The 21,189-nt window shown below is 32.8% G+C and overlaps 1 protein-coding gene across 4 annotated transcripts in view; it reads left to right on the top strand.

The window, feature by feature from the left end:
- Positions 1-21,189, top strand: part of HBS1L (HBS1-like translational GTPase) — a 73,831-nt gene that overhangs the window by 14,953 nt on the left and 37,689 nt on the right. For 2 of the 4 annotated variants that reach the window (XM_014533843.1, XM_014533842.1), the window contains exons 3-5: positions 75-197; positions 2,173-2,367; positions 12,276-12,350. In XM_014533843.1, coding sequence (XP_014389329.1) covers positions 75-197; positions 2,173-2,367; positions 12,276-12,350 — 393 coding nt within the window. Of the gene's footprint in view, positions 1-74; positions 198-2,172; positions 2,368-3,669; positions 5,251-12,275; positions 12,351-21,189 lie in introns of those variants that run through there. The other 2 variants (XM_005859034.2, XM_005859035.2) reach the window with 2 other exon arrangements.

The raw sequence follows: 21,189 nt of genomic DNA, 5'->3' as shown, positions 1-21,189 counted from the left end.
TGCTTTAACTTTTGTAAAAAAAGTTAATGAGAAATGACTTTACAAAAGCATTCTTCAATCATTTTATATTCTAGCTGCTCAGTTTATTTACTCACGACGTGACAAACCTGTTGAGCCTGTAGAAGAATATGATTATGAAGATCTGAAAGAATCCTCCAATTCTCTTTTGAACCATCAGCTAAGTGAATTTGATCAAGGTATAGTAAAAGTAGTCTGTGTTTTTTATCTGAAAATGATTAATAACCACTATACCAGAACGTCAGTTTTATTGTGACTGTTCATGATAGTGATTGTTGGTAGTAATGGTATAAATGTATCTTATATTTTGAAAGAATATACATTTTATTAAGTATATTTTGTTAGTGTATGGTTAACTGTATATTTGAAAATTGATTGTGTGGCTGTTACTTAGTAACTGGAATTTTTATTGAAATCTTCACCTGATCTTCTTAAGAGAGAAACTTCAGTGATTTGTTTTCTTTTAGTAATATTTATTGTTTCATATGCTCTATGTAGAACTTATGATTAGATTATAGAAGTTCATTTCTTTACAAAACATTAGGTTCCAGAGGCTGTTTTTGTTGGTTTGTTTTTTAAATTTTAAGTTCAAAGTAACACTATACAAGTGTCCTGATGGGTCATATCCATGTAAATCAAGTGTCAAGATAGAACTCATAAATGGTAATGACATTGGTTCTGAATTTGCATCTTTAGAATTCTCTTAAACATTTTAACAAAGATATTTGTATTTAGGCTTTCCTCTATTATAAGTAAATTTTAAACATGACATTATTTCAAAGATATTACTCAAGCTGTAGATTGATGAACAGTGTAGCAGAACTAAGATGGCCAGGGATAATAGTAAAACCATCTGTTGGTAGTAAGCAAGGCTGAGCTGATTTGTTCTTTCTCTATGAATATGAATTTGTTCTACAAATGTTTATAAATTGAAAATTGATAACAATTACTTTGAAAACAGAAAGGGGAAATGTAAGAATCTCAGAGCTGATCAGAAAAATGGACAGAAAGAACAAATATACAAATTTAGAAAGCAGAAAGGAAAACAGCAGATATAAAATAAAAATAAATTTATCAACTGCAAATACATTTAATCTGTATAAAAGTTTGTAGAAGAGCTGCTATACAAACTCTTTAATAGTATTTGTATGTATATATTTTTAGGTAAAGATACTTTTAAAAATATATTTTTCAATTGATTTTTTTAGAGAGAGAAGAAGGGAGAGGGAGAGAAACATTGATGTGAGAGAAAAACATTGAATGGTTGCCTCCTGTAGCATCCCAACCAAGGATTGAACCTGAAACCTGGGTATTTGCCCTGACTAGGAATTGAACCGGCAACGTTTCAGTGCTTGGGACGATGCTCAACCAACTGAGCCACTTGAGCTAGGGCTGATTGAATATTTGAAGAAAGTGTTATAGTTGTCTTTGTGGGGTGAGAGGGTAGGAATAGAGTAGAAGTCTTATACTTTTTCTCCTGTGCTTCAGAATGATTAAGACGGTATGAAATTCAAAGTTTATTTGAGAATGGAAGTTAATCATTCCTGTCTGACATATGTAATGGCATGATAATGATAATAATGATTGTAGCTATGCTTTACTAAATGTTTTCCAAGTACTATTCTAAATGTTGTTCAGGTATTATTGCATTCAATCTTCACAGCAACCTATGACATTTTAATATTAGGTTGTCTTGCCCATTTTTAAAGATTTTAGTTGGTGAGAGAAAACTAAAGTTAGCCTAAAAGAAAACTTAAAGTAGTGGTAATTTAAGAAATTTTAAGAAATATACTTAGTGATTAACTGGGTTCATTAACAAGTTAGAAATATTTTCATACCTGCCTCTCCCTTGTACACATGTAAAACATCATCATCATTTAAAGTAGATATTAATGTATACAATTTACAGTTTTTTCAAGCATTAGTTATTGTTATTTAGGAGACATTTATTACAGTGATTTCTTAATGAAATTGTTCCTTTGATAGAGAAGATAGGTATGTTTGGATAAAAATATAATCATTATAAATAAGTTATAGAGGAAAAAGGAGAGTTGAACCATCCTACTATAATTTCAAATTCTTTCAGGTTTGAAGATTGAGGGTTCTTTCATGACACCATTTAGCCTAGCTTTTAATTATTGCTGTCTGTTCTAGCTCGTCTTTATTCATGCCTTGATCATATGAGAGAGGTATTTGGAGATGCTGTGCCAGATGACATATTGATTGAAGCAGTTCTGAAGAACAAGTTTGATGTGCAGAAGGCTTTGTCAGTGGTTCTGGAACAAGATAAAATGCAGAAATTGAAGGTCAAGAATGAAGGAGCAATATCTACAGGAAAGATAGCAAAAGGTATGCTTTTACTTGTTCTCTTTTAGTTGTTTTACAGTTAATGTTTTAAAAGAGGCTTTGATTTGTTTGAGCTGTTAAGGAAAATGGGCAGAAAAGTTTGCATGTTACGATAACTCAATTTGTTTTTCTAGTTTGTGAAATTTTAAGCTGAGTGCTGTGTTCCCTCTGTCAAAGCCTTTTTTGCCTCTCTGCTTGCTTTCATAACTAACAGGATATAGGGGAAATAAAGTCCTATTAAAAACAAGGCACTTGCCTTTTGGTAGTAACTTAGAGAGCTTTTAAATTACTCTTGTTTTTTAACTCTAATGGTTCAGGAGATGGAAATTAATAGCTCGACAATGTAAAAAAATCCCTTTATGCTTATAGTATTTATAAAAGCAATTTAGTTTTATTTAACCACTTAACTGCCATGATATTTTTAATTTAATTTAAAAAGGTCCGCTGCTTGTGTCTATAGATGCTTATGGCGTACAAATGGTTAAATATCATACGTATCATAATTATACTACTCTTGCATTTATAGCCAGATGTTTAATTTTAAGTTTGTAGAGTTTGTGATTAAATTTGGAATTTAGTCGACATAAGAAGGGAACTGAGATACTTTTATAGTAACTGGTATGAGATCTGTCAGTAGGAGGAACATGATGATTTGTTAATGGGTTGAATATTTACTAGTACTGTAAGCTGAGGACTAGATTTTTGCTACAACAAAGTTATATGTAGTCTGCTACCATTCAGTAAGGGTGGTTTTTGTTTTCTTTAAATTTTTTTTAAAATTTTGTAGTAAGTACTTTTAACTAACCAAATATGAGAATGAATACAAACTGTAATATGTCATCTATATCAATAGTTTATCCCAGATCGTTGTAGAATTTAAATTATAGGATGATGTTTGCTTCTTTTTAATGCATTAAAAATACAGAAGATGAGCCTACTACTTTCCATTGGTTTTTAAGACATTTTGAATTTGAGACATTCCTGACTATAATTTAAGTGTTAAAAACCTCACATTATAAAATTTATGGAAATTAGAACATTAATTAACTTGGTACTTACTTGTATATGTCAATGAACAAAGTAGGAAGGTCACTTTGGATAGTTAAATGAAGGAAAAATTCTCTTATTGATTTTTAGAGTGTTCACTTTTTATTAAATAATGATCAATTATCACTTTATTCATGTCATAATCTAAGAAACATTTAGTAATTAATGCCTCATTTCATGTTTCCTTTTGGTTGCTGTGACTGTCTTCTGCATATGTGAACCTATTCATCTGAAAATTAATGGCTCTTGTAAGGTAAGGAGTCTTATTATCTTACTCTGAAGTTTCAGCTGATAATGTTCAAAGCTCTTGTCCTCAGTCTGCAAATCATTTGGATTGCAGTAGCAAACCATTTGATTTTTCTGGTCCAGTAGCAAACTGTGGATTATATAATAATTCCTCAGTTGTACCAAGTCACTTTTTACTCCATAAAAAAAAGAAACTTGACAGGCCTAGAAGTGAAAAGAAACTAGAATCATGTAAGTTAACGAAAGAGCTGTCACTGGCTGAACTAATGGATGATATGCCAAGAGATTCTTTTAAAAGTCAGCCATCTGTCCGATTATCATCCACAGATAGTCTGGAAAGTCTACTTTCAAAGAATCTAGATGCCAATTTGTTAGGACCTCATGCATCTGAATCTGTTCCCAAAGATGATTCTGCTTTCAAAGGAATTCCAGATTTAAAATCCTTAATGATTAAGAACACGACACCGAATAACTCTTTATTTATTCAAAATAATTCAGTACCTGATTTGCAAAACATTCCAGTACTGAGCAGTTTAGAAAGTTTAAATAATCCTTTGCTCCTGACTAGCTCATTGGAAAATACGGCTCTTGATAATTCAAACGCTCATAAAATGACTGAAGTTGGAAACATTTCTTCAGTTGAACAAAGTGCGAAGAATTGTATTTTAAAAAATGACAATTTGCAGTTTTTCCAATGTGGAAGTCCATCCCTAGCTGAACTGTTTGAGGACCACAAAGAAAACAATCCAACCCAATGCTGTACTTTATCTGATCTTTGTAACCAGTCATCTGCCAGTTTGGGATCCTTTCCCCTATCACAACTAGCAAATCGGTGTATGTCTTCAACTGGAGTATCAGAATTAACAGGATCTCTGTCATCTTTGGCATTTCATAAAACTACTCCTACAAGAGACTTTGAGAATTTATCACTTTCTGATTTGATTGCAGAAACGATTGATATAGACAGTGCTCAGAATAAGAAAGATTCTTTTAAGCTCAGTTTATCTGAAATGAGGTCACCTGAAATAGATTCAAATATTGACCTTAGTATTCTTATAAAAACTTCAGATTTTGTTCCAAAACCTGTAGTAGACCAATCAATAGCTCCAACACCAGGAACTAAAGTTCTGAGTTCGAAGCTAGGGAAACATTCCATTTCTGCTAAGGATAGTAAGAAAAACAGTAAAGGCTCTGTGAGTAGGAAACCACCTTTTTCTCTATCATGGACCAAGGCCCTTGCTGCTAGACCTTCAGCTTTTGCTTCAACACTATGTCTTCGTTACCCATTGAAAAGCTGCAAGCAACGCACCCTTGACCTTTATAAGACTTTTCTTTATAGTAGACAAGTTCAAGACATAAAGGACAAAGAAATAAGTCCTCTTATAGCAATAACACCATTTGACTTCAAATCAGCATCTCCTGATGACATTGTAAAAGCTAATCAGAAGAAAGTGTTCACTAGAGAATAGTCACGAAAGGAAAGCTTGATCACTGCTGGAGAGCGTTTCATTTTAAAGAGATTGAAAGTCTTTATAGGATGACTTTATAGTATGAATATAAGTTGTGATTTTTATATTAAAATTGTCTTACGTTGATAAGTGTAGTTGGTATGAATTTTTGCACTGAAATTTCGTTTTTACTCTATCTTTTTAAAATGATAATTGGCTTTATTTAAGTTGATAGCTTATACGGGGTGTATGTTTACAAATTGCATATGAAAACTTGATATTGTGAAATCAAACCTCAGATACAATATTTTTGTTTGAAGCATTGAACTTTTTTACAAGGAGACATTTTCTTTTATAAAATACTTTTGTGCTTTGTTCTTAAATAAAATGCTACCAATTAGGATTATTATAGTTTAGTGATGAAGGTTTTTCTTATATATGGCATAGCATAGCTGAGTCAGAATTACATTTTAAAATATCAGTGGTATCATTCCAAGTTTCATTATTTTTCTGTAGGTGAAACTAAATTTTTCTATTAGAAAAATATTTAAATTCCTGACTTTTCAGAATACTGTGGAGGTTGTTGAAATACATTTTTGATGAAAATAAAATGAAAATTCTTTAAGGGACCATGTAAATATTGAAGTTGAATTAATACATAAAGTATTTTTATATATTTTCAAAACTATTTGTCCTAAATGCATATTTCAAAATAAATATGTAGAAAATTTTTAAGTATGGTTGTATGTTCTTTGAATAGATAATTTTATCAGATCTCTTTAACTTTTTTACCATAAGTAATGAAATGTGGAGTTTTCCTCTTTGCTACTGATAGCTTTGCATGCTAAGTTTCAGCAATGGCAGACCAAATAAGAGCTCTTCTGGACAGTAGAACAAGTATGTAATTCTTTCCTCAAAGCAGTTTTTTCACCTAGCAATCAGAATCACTGGGGGAATTTTTTCAGAACTTGGCTTCACTTGAGACGTGGTCAGCGCCTCTCTGAGGGATGGCATTTGGGAATGTATATTTTCAAAATAGTCCCTATGTGATTCTGATATGTTACTTCTGCTGAGGAACTACTGCCTTAGAGAAATAAATAAGTAGAATGAAAGGAATTACTAATGCTTAGAATAACATCTGACCAACTTGAATTCATAATTCATATTTACTAGTAATCAGGGATACCAAGGAAAATTGCTAAGTAGAAATTATTGTCTTTTACATAAGAGGATGCTGGTATTATAGTATTAATATTTCTTGAAGAAAAAATAGTATTTAAAATATCATGTCTTAATGAAAATGAAGTAAGTAGCTGACCTTTTACCAGGAAAAATATATTTTTCTCTGGCAGCTGCTTTTAATAATTTTTTTTTGTATTTCTAGTTTCTATTTATTTGCATAATGACATTCCAGTCTTTTTAACTATGTATGATGTTCTTATATTCACTGTTTTGGTGGGAACACTTAAGCCAACATTGTCTTTAAAGTTCTTGACCAAACACTTTCTTGTGATGTCTTAAGTTTTTATTTTTAATTACATATTTCAGTGCACATCATGCTTTTTAGGAGATCATATAAATCATATTTTATGATTGATTTTAAAGTTTGAATTACCCCAGATGCTGATTTTGTAGTCTTGGACCTTGATCAAACATTTTTACAATTTTGAACTTTTAGTATATGACTCATCAACTGGATTTATGTATAGGCAGTCTTCAATTTAGAAGTGAATTGTGTTCTAAGAGTTTGTTTGGAACTGACAATAATTCCTGATAGAGTTAGTTAGTGCTACATATGTGGTCCACTTTGCACATGAATCCACAAATACTTTTTTAACTCATATTGAGTTGAACTGTGTGGTACCTTCTTTTAAACAAACCAATTTTCAAGTAGGAAATACAATAACTTTTTAAGTCACATAGATCTTACAATGTGAACGAAATGTCCCTTTGTTGGCTGATTAGGATTATAATTACCATTTATAAGATTATTTTAGGGGGAAAATTCTATATTACAGGGTGATAGGGAAGGCAAGGAATTTTTAATGTCTCCCTATTTTTTTTACTTGTCATGGCTACTAGTCTGTCAGGTGTGTCCATGGTATGCATTTGCCCTGTTGACTAGGTAAATGTCACTGTCTTGAGATTCAGAGAGTGGAACCAAGAAGACCCTCTGCCCTTCCCCTCTTGGCCGTTAGCCCTTGGAAAAGAGACAAGGGCCTACTTGTTCATGGAGACACTGCTAGTGATAATGATTGCTCCCACTAAAGGCACGTTCTGCACCGACTGCTGTCTTGGTAGCTCAGGTGCAGGTATGCTAACTGTTTTTGTTTACTTTCCAGATCAGATATCAATTTTGAGGTGCAAAGTCATTTTTATTTGCATTGTGATCAAGTACATTAATATTTTACTTTAGGAATAGAAATAATACTGTAATTACATTCTAAATGATATAAAATACAAAATACATTTAAAATGACCATTTTACATAATACTGTAATTACATTCTAAATGATATAAAATACATTTAAAATGACCATTTTATTCTTAATTTCTTGTGTCTTTTAAAAGATCATAGATGTCCTGTCCTATTGCATTCTAAAGTCTTTAGTTGGCTTTTTTGGTTATGGTTCTTACCATTGATTGCTAAGAACTAGTGTTTCATTTCCGCACAGAACATTTTGCTGAACTTCCTATTTTGTTCTATCTTTTTCTTTATTTCCTAGTAACGAAACTGTCATCTTAACCTCTTTTTCTCCGTTTGGCTTTAAATCCTTCTTTCTTGACCTTTCCTTCACCTTTTTTTTTTTAATCATGTAAGTAGTAATAATAATTTTCAGTACTTAATTTTTAGTACTCAGTAGGAGGTCATGCAACTAATTGTCACACCAAAAATAAAATTAATACAGTGCATTTCTGATTATTTCCCTTTTAAATTGACCCTGAATCTCTGTGTGGCCCATTGCAAATAAACAAGTACGCAATGTATATTCAGGAGGGACTATGTATCAGTTTTCTGTTTCTTGCTCACACAAGTATATATTTGGTTATAAAATCAGTTTTGTGGTAGCTTAGAAATTTTCTGTTATGTAGATAAAGAAAGATAATGTTGACTAGATAGACATAGATATGAATATCTTTATTAGGTTTATTTTATAATTATATAAGGCTCAATGTATATAGTTGTATATTGTAATTTTTAGTTTTTAGGGTATAAAAAGACTTGTCACTTTTTGAGTGTATGTGTACATTTTTGTAAAAGTTACATAGAAATAATGATAATTCTGAGGTTTTCTTAAGTGTGAAAACATACCATAATTTATTGATTAGAATTTTTTATATAAGCTTAATATTTTAGAATGGTATTTTAATAATTTATGTTTCTGTAAACATATTAGAAAACAGACGGCCTTATTGTGCAGAATTTCTTGTAAGATATTCGTCATTTAGACTTCTTGCTTTCAAAAAGATAAAATTATATACGTTTTTACTTTTTAAGACTTACATAGAAACACTATTATAGGTTATGGTGAATATGAGCAATGTACTTGTAAAGATGGCAGTAGAAGGTAAAAGAATTGATATAGTATACATTTCTGGTGTTGACATGCCTGGTTTATATTATATGACTTAAAGGAAACATCATTTAGTTGTAGGAGATATACCAAGTTGAACAAAGATATGATTCTTAACTCTCAAAGGGTGGGGAATTTGAGTACTAAACACACAATTATATTTATTACAGTGTGGCATACATACATTACACTGTTCAAAGCAGACGTCTTTGCCTTCCTGGTCCAAGATGCTACCAGTTCCTCTGTTTCCTATCTTTATTGGTAGTCTTACCATCTTCCGGTTGTTTAGGCCAGAGATCTAGCTAAGATAATCCTTGATTTCTCTCCTTCATTTACTTCTTATAACTGATTACCAGTCCTATTCTTTCTGCTTTACAAATAAGTAAGTATATGTATGTACATATACAGTTGATTGCCATTTGTGTAGTTATATTTTGTAAAGTCATAAATTAGTGAACACTGAATGAAATGTGTGAATACTGAACCATTGCTCCTACAGGGTTAGGTTCCTGTGATTGGTCACAACATTTTTGTCAAACAATTTAATACATAATCTCATTTTATATATCTGTTTCAAGATACTTTATTTAATATATATTGTTTATATGTTATCGGTTCATTAACTTTGAACTCATAGCCAGTAACACTGTAACTCTTGCCTGAACAAAGCATATCTAACACATCTTGTATTCATCAGGCCCATCATAGCTGCCTTGATCTTGGGGACACTAAATAGTGCTTTAGCACTACTCTTGGAGGCCATTTTAAACAGCAAAATTACAAACTAAAATCACAATGCGAAAAACTTAGCACTATCCAGTCATGAAAAGGATACTTGTGTACAGTGTGAGAGCTGAAACAGGCACAGTGTTACCCTGTGCGACCTCAGCTGGGAAGGTCAAATATTTTGTTCCTTTGCACTTGTCTCTGAGAGACTGTGAAAGTGCCCCAGGTGACTGTAGGGTTACTAGTGAATTTTAGCGAGTAAGTGAATTAGCAAATTTGGAATCTGTGAATAATGAAGATTTACTGTATGTTTTTCAACTCACTACTCTCTGTCCTTATTGCTGTATCTTCTCATAAAGCCCCTTAGCTTTGGACAAAGTTACTGAGACATTTAACTGGTTTCTTCTCAGTTTATTTCCGCCAAAACACTTACTGTACTTCCCAAAATATAGCTTTAATTTTCTATTCCCTTGTATAAATTTTTTAAATTATTTTATATGACCTTTAATGAACTGGTTTCTGTTTGTGTACACTCTACCCAAACCCACCTAAGAACACCTGAGTTTTCTCTGCTTTTCACCCTCTCTCTCCCACCATTATTTCTCTCCTCCTGACTAATTGCTCTTTAGGTTATAATTTACATATCACTTTACTCCCAATCTTGTGGTAGGGAAACCTTCATATGTTCCTGTATTTCACTGTATTCCTTTTATACTTCCCCCATATAAGTAGTCCCTTTCCTTTGTAACCCTGCTTTATTGTTCATCACTTCACTTATATCATCTGCCATTTTGTGTGTGTGTGTCCAGTTGCTTTGTTTATTATGTCTCCCCACTGCAAGGATTTCATATTTTCTCTGCTGTATTCCCAGCTTAGAATGTGTCCACATAAATGTAGGAAAGGATTTAAAGAAACAAGTCTCACCCCTATACAGTTTCACAGTCTTGTTCCCCATAGGAAGCTATAAACAAATCTGTAAGCAAATTATTTCTTTATTCTTCTAGAAACTTGACTTGCATATTATATATATACTAGTGGCCTGGTGCATGAAATTTGTTCACTATGGGGGGGGGGCGGTGTTCCTCAGCCTGGCCTGCCCCCTCTCATAGTCCAGGAGCCCTTAGGGGCAGAAGGCGACCCGGCAATCAGGGGAAGGTGACGCCCCCATCACAGCTCTACTACTGCCACTGCCAGCAGCGCAAGCATTGGCCGGCCCTGGTTACCTGAGCTTTGGGCGGCCCTGGGTGACTGGGGGGCCTGAAGGGACTGGGCGCCGCCATCTTGTGGCTGTGGGTGCCGTCATCTTGGAGGGCATGGCAGTCAATTAGCATATTCCCTCCTTATTGGCTGTGGGCGGTGCCATCTTTGTGATGGCGTGAGGGTCTATTAGCATATTTCCTCTTTATTATATAGGATGTGAACATACGTATATTTTTACATAAATGGAAGGATACCAGACACTTCTGTATCTGCATCATTTATAATTTTTTGCCAACCTGATAATTAGAAAAAAAATTTCATTTATTTATATTTCTTTAATGAGTGAGGCTGACTGCTTTATCATATACTTAAATTATTTGTATTTCTTTTACTTGGAGCTATCTGTTCCTAATCTTTGCCCATTTTTCTGCTAGTTATATTTCATGACTTTTAGGAATGTGTGTATGTATTTTCTATATTTATATTTAATTTATGTATTTAAATAATAATTCATCTTTTGTGATATACATGGAAAATAACATTTTCTGATTGCCATTTTTCAAGGTCATTAGAAGACAAATTGTTAATTTTAATATATTTGAATTTATCAATCTTTCATAGGTTTTTGTTTCAAAGTTCCACTCTACTTTAATTTTTAAAAAATTATTTGTGTCTTCTAATGTGTTTGACAAGTTCATTTTTTGTTTTTAAAATATTTGAGCCTTTGATCCAGCTGTTTTTTCTCTATTTTTTTTTGTTAATCCTCACCCGAGGACATTTTTTCCTTGATTTTTTTTATAGTTTAAAGCACAGCTAAACATCTGTATGTATTTACATTTTTCAAGCATACTATTTTTACAATAATGGATTAGAAGATTTACCTTAAACTAGACAATTACAGAATCAGATAATTTTTATTGACCACTTATTTTATAGTCATTTTACTAAATTAAAATTAGGAGGTCAATAACATTAAAAGGCACATACTCATATCAGAAAATACCTTTGAAAAAGCCATTTATTTACTGTTATGACATGCCATACATACAAAGGCATATTTATAGTGTCAAAAATAATTGCACAATGGGAGCAGGTAGAAGAGTTTCCCTTGATTTTTTAGTGAGAGAGGAAGGGATGGGGAGAGACCAAGAGAGAGAGACATTGATGTGAGAGAGACACATCATGATTGCCTGCTGTACTGGCCGTTCACGGCTGGCCGGGGTCGAGCCTGCAACCTAGGTATGTGTCCGTGACCTGAATTGAACCCAGGATCCTTTCAGTCTGCAGGCCGAAGCTCTATCTACTGAGGCAAACCTGCTAGAGCTCTCTTTATTTTTTTTTTATAGATTTCCCGAGTTATTGCACATGGCTCTTCTTCCCATATGAGCTTTAGAAACAGCTTGTTGAGTTACTGAAAAAATCCAATTGTAATTTTTCTTGAGATGTTTAATGTTATCAAAATATTTTTGGAGAAAAAATATACTGTCTTCATAGATGCAAAAGGTTTTAGACATTACCCTGTTAAACAGGTTTTCTAGTATTGATTTAGTCTTGTAATATTGGGACAATCCTAATTGGTCATAATGGGTTATTCTTTTAATTTGATGAATCTTATTTGTTGATAAACTTTTTTTTTAACTTCCATGGCTAAAAGTCTTTTTTTAAAAAGGGTTTAGGCCATTGCTAGCAAGTACAGAAGACCTGTCTTGGGACACGGAGTGTATATCACCAGCAGTGTGGCTAGGTAGGAAAGACAAAACCATCATCCCCGAGTTTTGCAGCATTTTTAAACATCAAGTGGGGCAGGGGACAATATAAGTAGTTCTGAGAGGATTTACATTAGCTCTAGGGAGGGGGATGGGAGAGGGTAAAGCAGTGCTAATTCTGGGAAAGGCCCAGCAAAGTCCACAAGGAAGAAGTGTCCCCTCGCTCTGCTGTAATTTTAATTTAGAACATCTCAGAATTTTTTGTTATTGCTAATATTTTATTTAAGATTATTTTATCTACTTGTAAAATTAATTTATAGCTATGTGGGTTATTTGTGATTTTTTAAGTAGAACATGTAGAAAGTTTTTCTATATCCTTACATAACTTAAAGGGCATTGAATTTATTTATTTCATTATAGAATTTATCCTCAATATTCTATGGTCAGTTTTGAAAATTTTAATTTTCTTAGAAAACCATACTCTTACACTTTGCTTTTCCTTTATTTCTCATAATTTTTATTAATATTTTCAGTTCTTAGATAAGGTATTTACCTTTATACCTTTTATACTATATTTAAACTTCTATTAACTGAATTATTAACTTTAAACAGCTATTTAATGAGTCCTGGCTTTAAAAGTTGAGCTCATCAGAGTTATACTTTCTCATACTTGATCTCTTTTCTCCCTTTTTCTCCTGATATTTTGTCATTTATTTATTTATTGCCAAGATTATAGCATTTTCATTTTATTCTATACTCAAAATTTCTTTAGTTTTAAACTAACCATAGTTAACTTTAAAATTGATTGATTCTCATGATTAGGCTTCTATTTGTCTCTTGTTTGACATCTGGTTCAACCTCTCACCTTCTCCTCCCTTAAAATATACATGTTTGAAATATTCAAGTTGTTAAATATATAAAAATGATTCTGTGACCTATATTTTCAGGTCATAAACAGATCATAGTCTTTGGTCCATCTTCTGGAAGGATTTGCAGACATTGCTGTACCATTTTCTATTATTGTATTGCTCCTACTCCTATTCTGCTGTTTCTAGTGTGGCTTTTATTTCTGTAGAAGTTCCCTCCTCTCCATATTTCTCATGAGCTCACTGGCTTACTTTTGAACTTTCCCTTTCTATTGTTTTTATCTTTTATCATCTTTTCTTTTATCTCTTTCTCTCTCTTTGGGAGAAAAATAAGATAGAAACAATAAATAGGATAGAAGAATCGTTGCTTTGTCTTTTTAACTGGATATTTTTCCCCCTAGGATACTTGATTAGATTAAATCCTCCCTTCACCTTTGAAACTAGATTGATTTGAGAGCCTTGCTATTTCTCTCTACATATGTGATAGGGCAGACCTTTTCCCAAAGGTTTAGATGCTTAGGTATAATGATTCCATTATCCATATCAACCAGACTTTATCATGATAATCTACTGAAGATTATGGAAGGAAATTTCTTTTATTACTCATTTAGAGAAATTTTCAATATTTTTACATTTTAGAATAGAACTTAATACTTATATAAAAATTAACTTTTTATCATGATAGTAAATTGGAACTCTAATTTCTAAAATAATATATTAAATGTTGGTATGTCTTTTTTTTATATGTTTTTATTGGTTTCAGAGAGAGAAGGGGAGAGGGAGAGAGAGATAGAAACATCAATGATGAGAATCATTGATCGGCTGCCTCCTGCACACCCCCTACTGGGGATTGAGCCTGCAACCTGGGCATGTGCCCTGATCAGCAGTTGAACCGTGACCTCCTGGTTCATGGGTCAACCCTTAACCACTGAGCAACACCGGCCAGGCTGTTGGTATGTCTTCTTAACTTCGATAATATTTTGGTTCATTTTGTTAACATATATAATATTGAAAGTCACCAGTAGCAAATACAAGTAAGCTTAGAATGGGTTGTCGTATACTTTTGTGATACATTTATATGAATGGACTGCTAAACAATTGAATATTTAGGGAGTAAAATCATGGGACAATCTTACAGTTTTCTGATGGTGTTTTCTTTGCCACCTTAAACCAACCAAGGGGTAAAATACTCCCAAAACTATAAAACTAGGTAACAGAGTCTTGTTATCCCACACAAAAAAACAGAGCTTGAAATACATGTATAGTATTGTTTGAAAGAAACATTCTTTGTGGAAAAATACTATGCTATTTATGGTTTAAAATTTTAGAATTGGTCAATATAAGTTGAAAGAGAAATAGATTAGACAAAATGAACATTATTGTGAGAAGTGAGGTTTAACTCTTGATTGCTATTGAACCTTTTTCTAGTATTGGGTTTATTTTGATTCTTTTAGAAAAGTAGTTTAAAATAAGTGAGCATTAAGAAAAAATAGTTACAGATATGGCAAAGGAATCGTGTAATTTAAATTTAACATTTTATACAGTTTTTAAAATTGATATTTCCATGCCTCACAATAAATGTAGCCAATAAATTTCTATATTAATCAGACCATTAAGAGAATTGGTTGTTTATTTTAGTGTTGGAGGTTTTGGAGAAAAATACTTTAAGACTGTACTGCACAATTGATCTATTTTTGAAAAAGTTTGCCTTTACAATACTGGTATGCTCATACTGTTTAGAAAACTATTGTGCCTCATTTTCCTTTTCCTTTGAATTTCATCTGGTTTTCCCTTTAAGTAAGCTTTCATTCAGAAAATAAAGTTTAATTTTACATAATGAGGATATAGTTATTTGGTAGCATTATTTTGCTAGTTTTACAGTGTCAGCAGTCTTTTTAACTTCATGTATTATATCTGTTTACTGCTATTTGAATATCTGTAAGATATTATTTATATCTAATACTCAAATGTTGATTCTTAAATTTTTGAGTCTTGATGGCAGGTTGTTCCCTGGAGAAGGTGCAAGAAATTAAAAATATGCAGCAGAGCTGTAAACACTTCCAACAAGATTATTTTTTTCTGCTTGTTTATTGTTCTGTGTCTCTTTCTTTGATGTTACCTAAGTAACTAAATGGAAAGAGTAAGATTAGATTTTTAGGAGGAGATGTAACTTCTTTCTCCTTATCCTTATTCTGGAAATAAGTCCTTTTATTGTTAGTTTGAAAAGTCTATAATACAAAGAAGTTACATGAGATATTATGAATACTTCTAAATCTATATGAACTTTTTAGTAATGTACTTACACATTTCATTTTACTAATGAACCCTCTTTTGTAGGCATATTTAACTGCAATTTCTTATGTCTTTTTAAATATATATTTTTTAGCTAAATTGGTGAAAAAATTTTAATCACTAATTTTGTGCAGGCAATTAAAATAATTTTATATGTACAGAAAACGAGAATCATTTGACTTGCTGCTTTAAAATTATGTGGGCTTTTGAAAGGAAGTGGTTTATTTGAGTAAAAAAAACTAGTTCAGAATGTTCTCAGATAAGTCTTAAGATTCTCTTTGTATATACACCTACACTGGAAAAACTGAAACACTAATTGCTTAATTTAAAAATAATTTGCTACAAACTCAAAACACCTTATCTTCATAATAGCCAGGACCATATATGAATTGCATGAATGTTAAGTGCAGAGTTTTCTTTTAATCTTAATTATGTTTTTTTGACATATAAATTATAATCAGATTACATCTGTTTGTATATACTTTCTTTTTTTTAAAATGTATTTTTATTGATTGCAGGGAGGAAGGGAGAGGAGGAGAGCGATAGAAACATCAATGATGAGAGAGAATCATTGGTTGGCTGCCTCCTGCATACCCCCCACTGGGGATAAGCCCAGGATCTCCTGGTTCATAGGTTGACACTCAGCCACTGAGCCACACTGGCTGAGTGTCAACCTATGAACCTTTCATATTTCATTCCAAGGCAATTAGCAATTATAAATCTTTTAAATATTTTTTTGAGTGCTTGGTATTTTAGTAAGGGATAGAAAGGAAGGAAAAGACAAAATTCAGTTTAGTCAGCATTTATTACATGTTCACTTTTTATCAGAAAATTTGTGGTAGCCACTGAGAACATAGATTTAAGTCACAGACTTTTCCCCTAGAGCAGCGGTTCTCAACCTGTGGGTCGCGACCCCTTTGGGGGTCGAACGACCCTTTCACAGGGGTCGCCTAAGACCATCGGAAAACACATATATAATTACATATTGTTTTTATGATTAATCACTGTGCTTTAATTATGTTCAATTTGTAACAATGAAATTGGGGGTCACCACAATATGAGGAACTGTATTAAAGGGTCTCGGCATTAGGAAGGTTGAGAACCACTGCCCTAGAGCTTCATAGTAGTCCTTCAGGGGCTAAGTCCGCTTCAAGAGCAGCACCCGATGTAGCCAGTGGTTTTCTCACTGAACATGTTACCTGTTTCTTTTTGTTGGCTATGTTTATAATATTCTCTGCCGGGACCTGCTATCTCTCAAGGGAAGTGAATTAATAATGTTGAATGTAAACTATGTATTAGGCTTTGTATATGTTTTATTTGGTCATTATGAGACTCTAAGGAAGATTGAAGAATTTGAGGCTCATATAAATAACTTGCCTTAATTCCATATGACATGAGGCAAATTGTAACTCAAACTGAGTTCTTTTGCACTCCAATGTCCTTTTCATTATATATTACTTGCAACAAAATTTTATGTTATAATGATTTGACCTTGTTTATTTTTTGTTAAGTATCTTAAACATAAATGCTGGTTTGTAAGGGAAACCAGCTTTATTATTAGTGAGATATTTAAAAGCTACTTTGAAGTATTTTTTCTGCTAGTATTATTTAAGAGACTTTGACATTCTTAGAGAATGGGTATCATTTTCTAAATACTTGCACATTAATAGTCCTAAGAATTGCAGTCCTTTTCTAGGTTATTTACTTTTATTCAGTTTGTAGTCTTGATTCCTTACTTAAACAACAATTCTGTTCAATTTAAAATCCTGAGTAATTTATTTTTTATAGTTGCTAGCACAGTGCCATTTTAAGCAAGATCCAATAATTAATATATTTACATTTATTGAGTTTATGTTTGTTGAGTAAAAGTAGAAAATTCAAATAAGCCAGTGGAAGGAAAATATATAATTTCATTAGGCAGAATTAACTATTAGCACTTGATGCATTTAAGAAATAATTGTTGGCCCTATTAATGAACACTTAACTACACACCAAATATTGTACTAAACTTTTATATCTGTTACCTCATTTAATATTCAAAATAATAATTTAGAATAAGGATTATTTTTATCCTAGTTTTACAATTGGAGACTGAAGCTCAAAAATGGCTAAACATCTTGCCAAAGGCTGCAAAACTAGCCAATGGAACCAACATTCAGAATAAGATGCTTCTGATATCAAAGCCCTCCTCTCTAATACTTTGTGTTTTTACACATAGAGAATATTATTATTTAAAAAAAAATGTGACCACACTTCACTTTTTAAATCCCTTTTAACGTAATCATGAGCTATAGACCTACTTACAATTTTTTTAAAAACTTGGTTAAATTTTATTTTTACTTGAGGTAAGATACACATATATATTGTACTATGTTAACTCTTTTTAAGCATACAGTTTAGCAATCTTGTGTATATTCATATTGTGCAAGATGAAAAAGTTCTGAAGGGTAACTTCACAATACATACTAAAACACTTAAAAATGCCCATACCTTTTCATCTTAGACTTTTTCATCTTGCAAAACTGAAACTGTATACTCATTCAGCAACTCTCCATTTTCCCCTTTGCCAGCTCCTAGCAACCACCCATAGACCTTTTTTTTGTATTACCAACTAGAGGCCCAGTGCACAGAATTCGTGCACTCGGCAGGGGGGGGGGTGTCCCTCAGCTTGGCCTTCGTCCTCTCACAGTCTGGGAGTCCTTGGGGGATGTCTGACTGACAGCTTAGGCCCGCTCCCTGCCTAACCCTGCCCAAATATTCTGAGCAGAGAGTGGGCCTAAGCTGGCAGTCGGATATCCTTAGCGCTGTGGGGGAGGCGGGAGAGGCTCCTGCCACTGCCACTGCTCTTGCCAGATGTGAGCCCGGCTTCTGGAAGTGCACTGACCACCAGGGGGCAGCTCCTACATTGAACGTCTGCCCCCGGGTGGTCAGTGTGTGTCATAGTGACCGGTTGTTCCGCCATTCGGTTGATAGGCATATTACCCTTTAATATATAGGATAATTTTAGGTTTCATAGTACTGTATTCTGTTATTTCATTGACCCCAACACCTATTATAGGATCTTAAGTTTTTCAATTTATTATTTTATTAAAAATACTTCAGTTGACATTTTGTACATTTGTGCATTTTTAAAATTATTTTATGAAAGATATTTCTACAATAGTATTGTTAGAAAAAAGGAATGGGCATTTTTAAGGGTTTTAGAATGCATTGTGAAGTTACCCTTCAGAAAGACTAGTCATTTACTTACAATTAATTGTTAATCATAATAATATTGATAGTCTTATGAAGGGTATTATATTCCACTGCAGGACTTTATACTCCTACTGAAATTTTTTATTCATTAATAGAATGGATAGCAGTCAAAGATGGATTATGCAGTTTTGGGGAGCAGGAGGACTTGTGATGACAGTCATTGATGTGTCCCTGGAAATTTATCCATACTGTTATAGGTTGGTAATGTCTAGAATACCATTTATGAGCAAATGGTACCTAACTTAGAAGATTCTGGGAGCAGCAGAATAACCCATGTGATGCAGTTAGCACAGTGTGTGGCACATAGAAAATGATCAACAAATGATAACTGAACTTAATTCAAGAAGTATCCTTTTATTACCACCCAAGGAACAAGTGCTATTAAAAAGTGATTATATTAAAATCTAATGAACTGAGGTGCTTAAATGGCTTCTACTGACTGTTTTGGGCTTTAAAAAAATCATCTATGATTTTATAAAAAATAATACCCTTGGGGATTACCTATCCTCATTCTTTGCTCTTAGCCATTTAAAAAATAAATTTTATCCTTATTGTTGATGTTTTATTTGTATATGTTTTATTTGGTCATTATGAGACTATGAGGAAGATTAAAGAAACTGAGGCTCATATAAATAATTTGCTGAAAGTATTACAGATGTACCCTCCCCACTTTAATCCTCTCCACCCTGCTCCCGCCCCCTCTCCATGCCTTCCCCACACTATTGTCTATCCATGGGCTATGCATATATGCATATAAATTCATTGGCTAATCTCTTCCTACCCCCCATCCCTCTGAAATATGTCAATCTGTTGCATGCTTCATTGTCTCTCTGTCTTTTTATATATCATGTGTTAGTTGTCTTTCTCTGACTGGCTTATTTCATTTAGCATAATATTCTTCAGGTCCCTCCATGCTGTCTCAAAGAGTAAGAAATCCTTCTTTTTTACAGCTTCATAGTATTCCATTGTGTAAATAAATGTACCACCATTTTTAATCCATTATCAGCTGTTGAGCACTTGGGCTGTTTCCAGATCTTAGCTATTGTAAATAATGCTGCTATGAACATAGGGGTGCATATATCCCATTTTTAACAGCCTGATGCAGATTCTTCTATATTACAGATGTTAATCTTTTTTTAGTTATACTAGAGGCCTGGTGCATGAAATTCATGCACAGGTAGGGTCCCTAAGCCTGGCCAGCGATCAAGGCCAATCGGGGCCTTCGGGCTGCCAGCCAGGGCCTTCCTTCGTTCTGTGCCACCCCCTGGTGGTTAGTGCACGTCATAGTGAGCAGTTGAACTCCCAGTCGGTCGAACTCCCGAGGGGATAGTTTGCATATTAGTTTTTTATTATATTGGATGCATTGTAAATAATTTTTCCAAGTCTTTTTGTTTTCTTTGCTTAGACCTTTTTATATAGAAAAATTTAAAAACTTTATATCACTCTCATTTATAACTTACCAGATGAAATAAATAATAACAAACCCCAACCTCTAGGTTATAACTATCTTTGGGAAAAGATATTATATTCATTTTTACACTTAATACTTAATTCCTCAAAATTTATTTTTGTGTAGAGCACTGTTAAACTTTTTCAGATTTTCATTAGAATTTTAAAGATGCATCAGTTTGTATGCTGTGACAGGTAGTGTGTTATATAGTGGAAGAGGTTGGTAGCTTTCAAATAGATCAATAATTGCATCTAACTCTGTCATTTACTATCTGCATGATCTCGGTAAAATTGCTGAGACTTGGTTTCTTCTTCAAAATGGCAGTAATGTCTTCTTCAAAGTTATTTTTTTTATTTCAAAGTTTTATGATGACTAATCCCTTAACCCAGCATCTACCATATAGTAGTCCCTTAATACAATGTTAGTTTCCCTTTCCTTCCTTTTACTAATTGCTTTAAAAATCATTTTAAATTATTAAATAATTAAATCAATTATTTCTGGATATTAAGTAATATTGGGTATTATCAAGTCTTAAACCATTTAAGAATGACTCTTGGTCCCATATATGAATTCAACATGATGTCTAGAGATAGTGTGTGACTTATTCAAGTATGTTTAGGATTATTCAGGTACAGTAGTCTTTCCCTGTCTTTAAGGCCATGTTCTTTGAAAAATCCCGAAGGCAGAATTTAGAAAAGAAATTCAGAACTAGGTTGAGATAGGATTAGGTTGAATCTGTGTAGGCCTTTGTATGTATGCATGTGTGTGTATTTTATAGTCACTAAAATAACAGTGCAAATGACACCTAAATAATGAAACTATTAATGTAATTGAATACCCTTTTAGATTTGATTAATACAGTTTAATTTTTGTTTGTCATTTGTTGCTAGTTGGACTCCATCTTAAAATTTTCAACTTTCTTGTAAATTTTTTTTCTTATTTTAGCTCATGTGCATACTATGAGACTTTTATTTCTCTCCTGTACTTTTCCTCTGTTCAGTTCATTGTTTTTCT

Source organism: Myotis brandtii, unplaced genomic scaffold (genome assembly GCF_000412655.1).
Source record: "Myotis brandtii unplaced genomic scaffold, ASM41265v1 scaffold123, whole genome shotgun sequence".
Lineage (NCBI taxonomy): Eukaryota > Metazoa > Chordata > Mammalia > Chiroptera > Vespertilionidae > Myotis > Myotis brandtii.
Note: the sequence above shows the minus strand (reverse complement) of the source record. Positions and strands in the feature narration are given on the sequence as shown.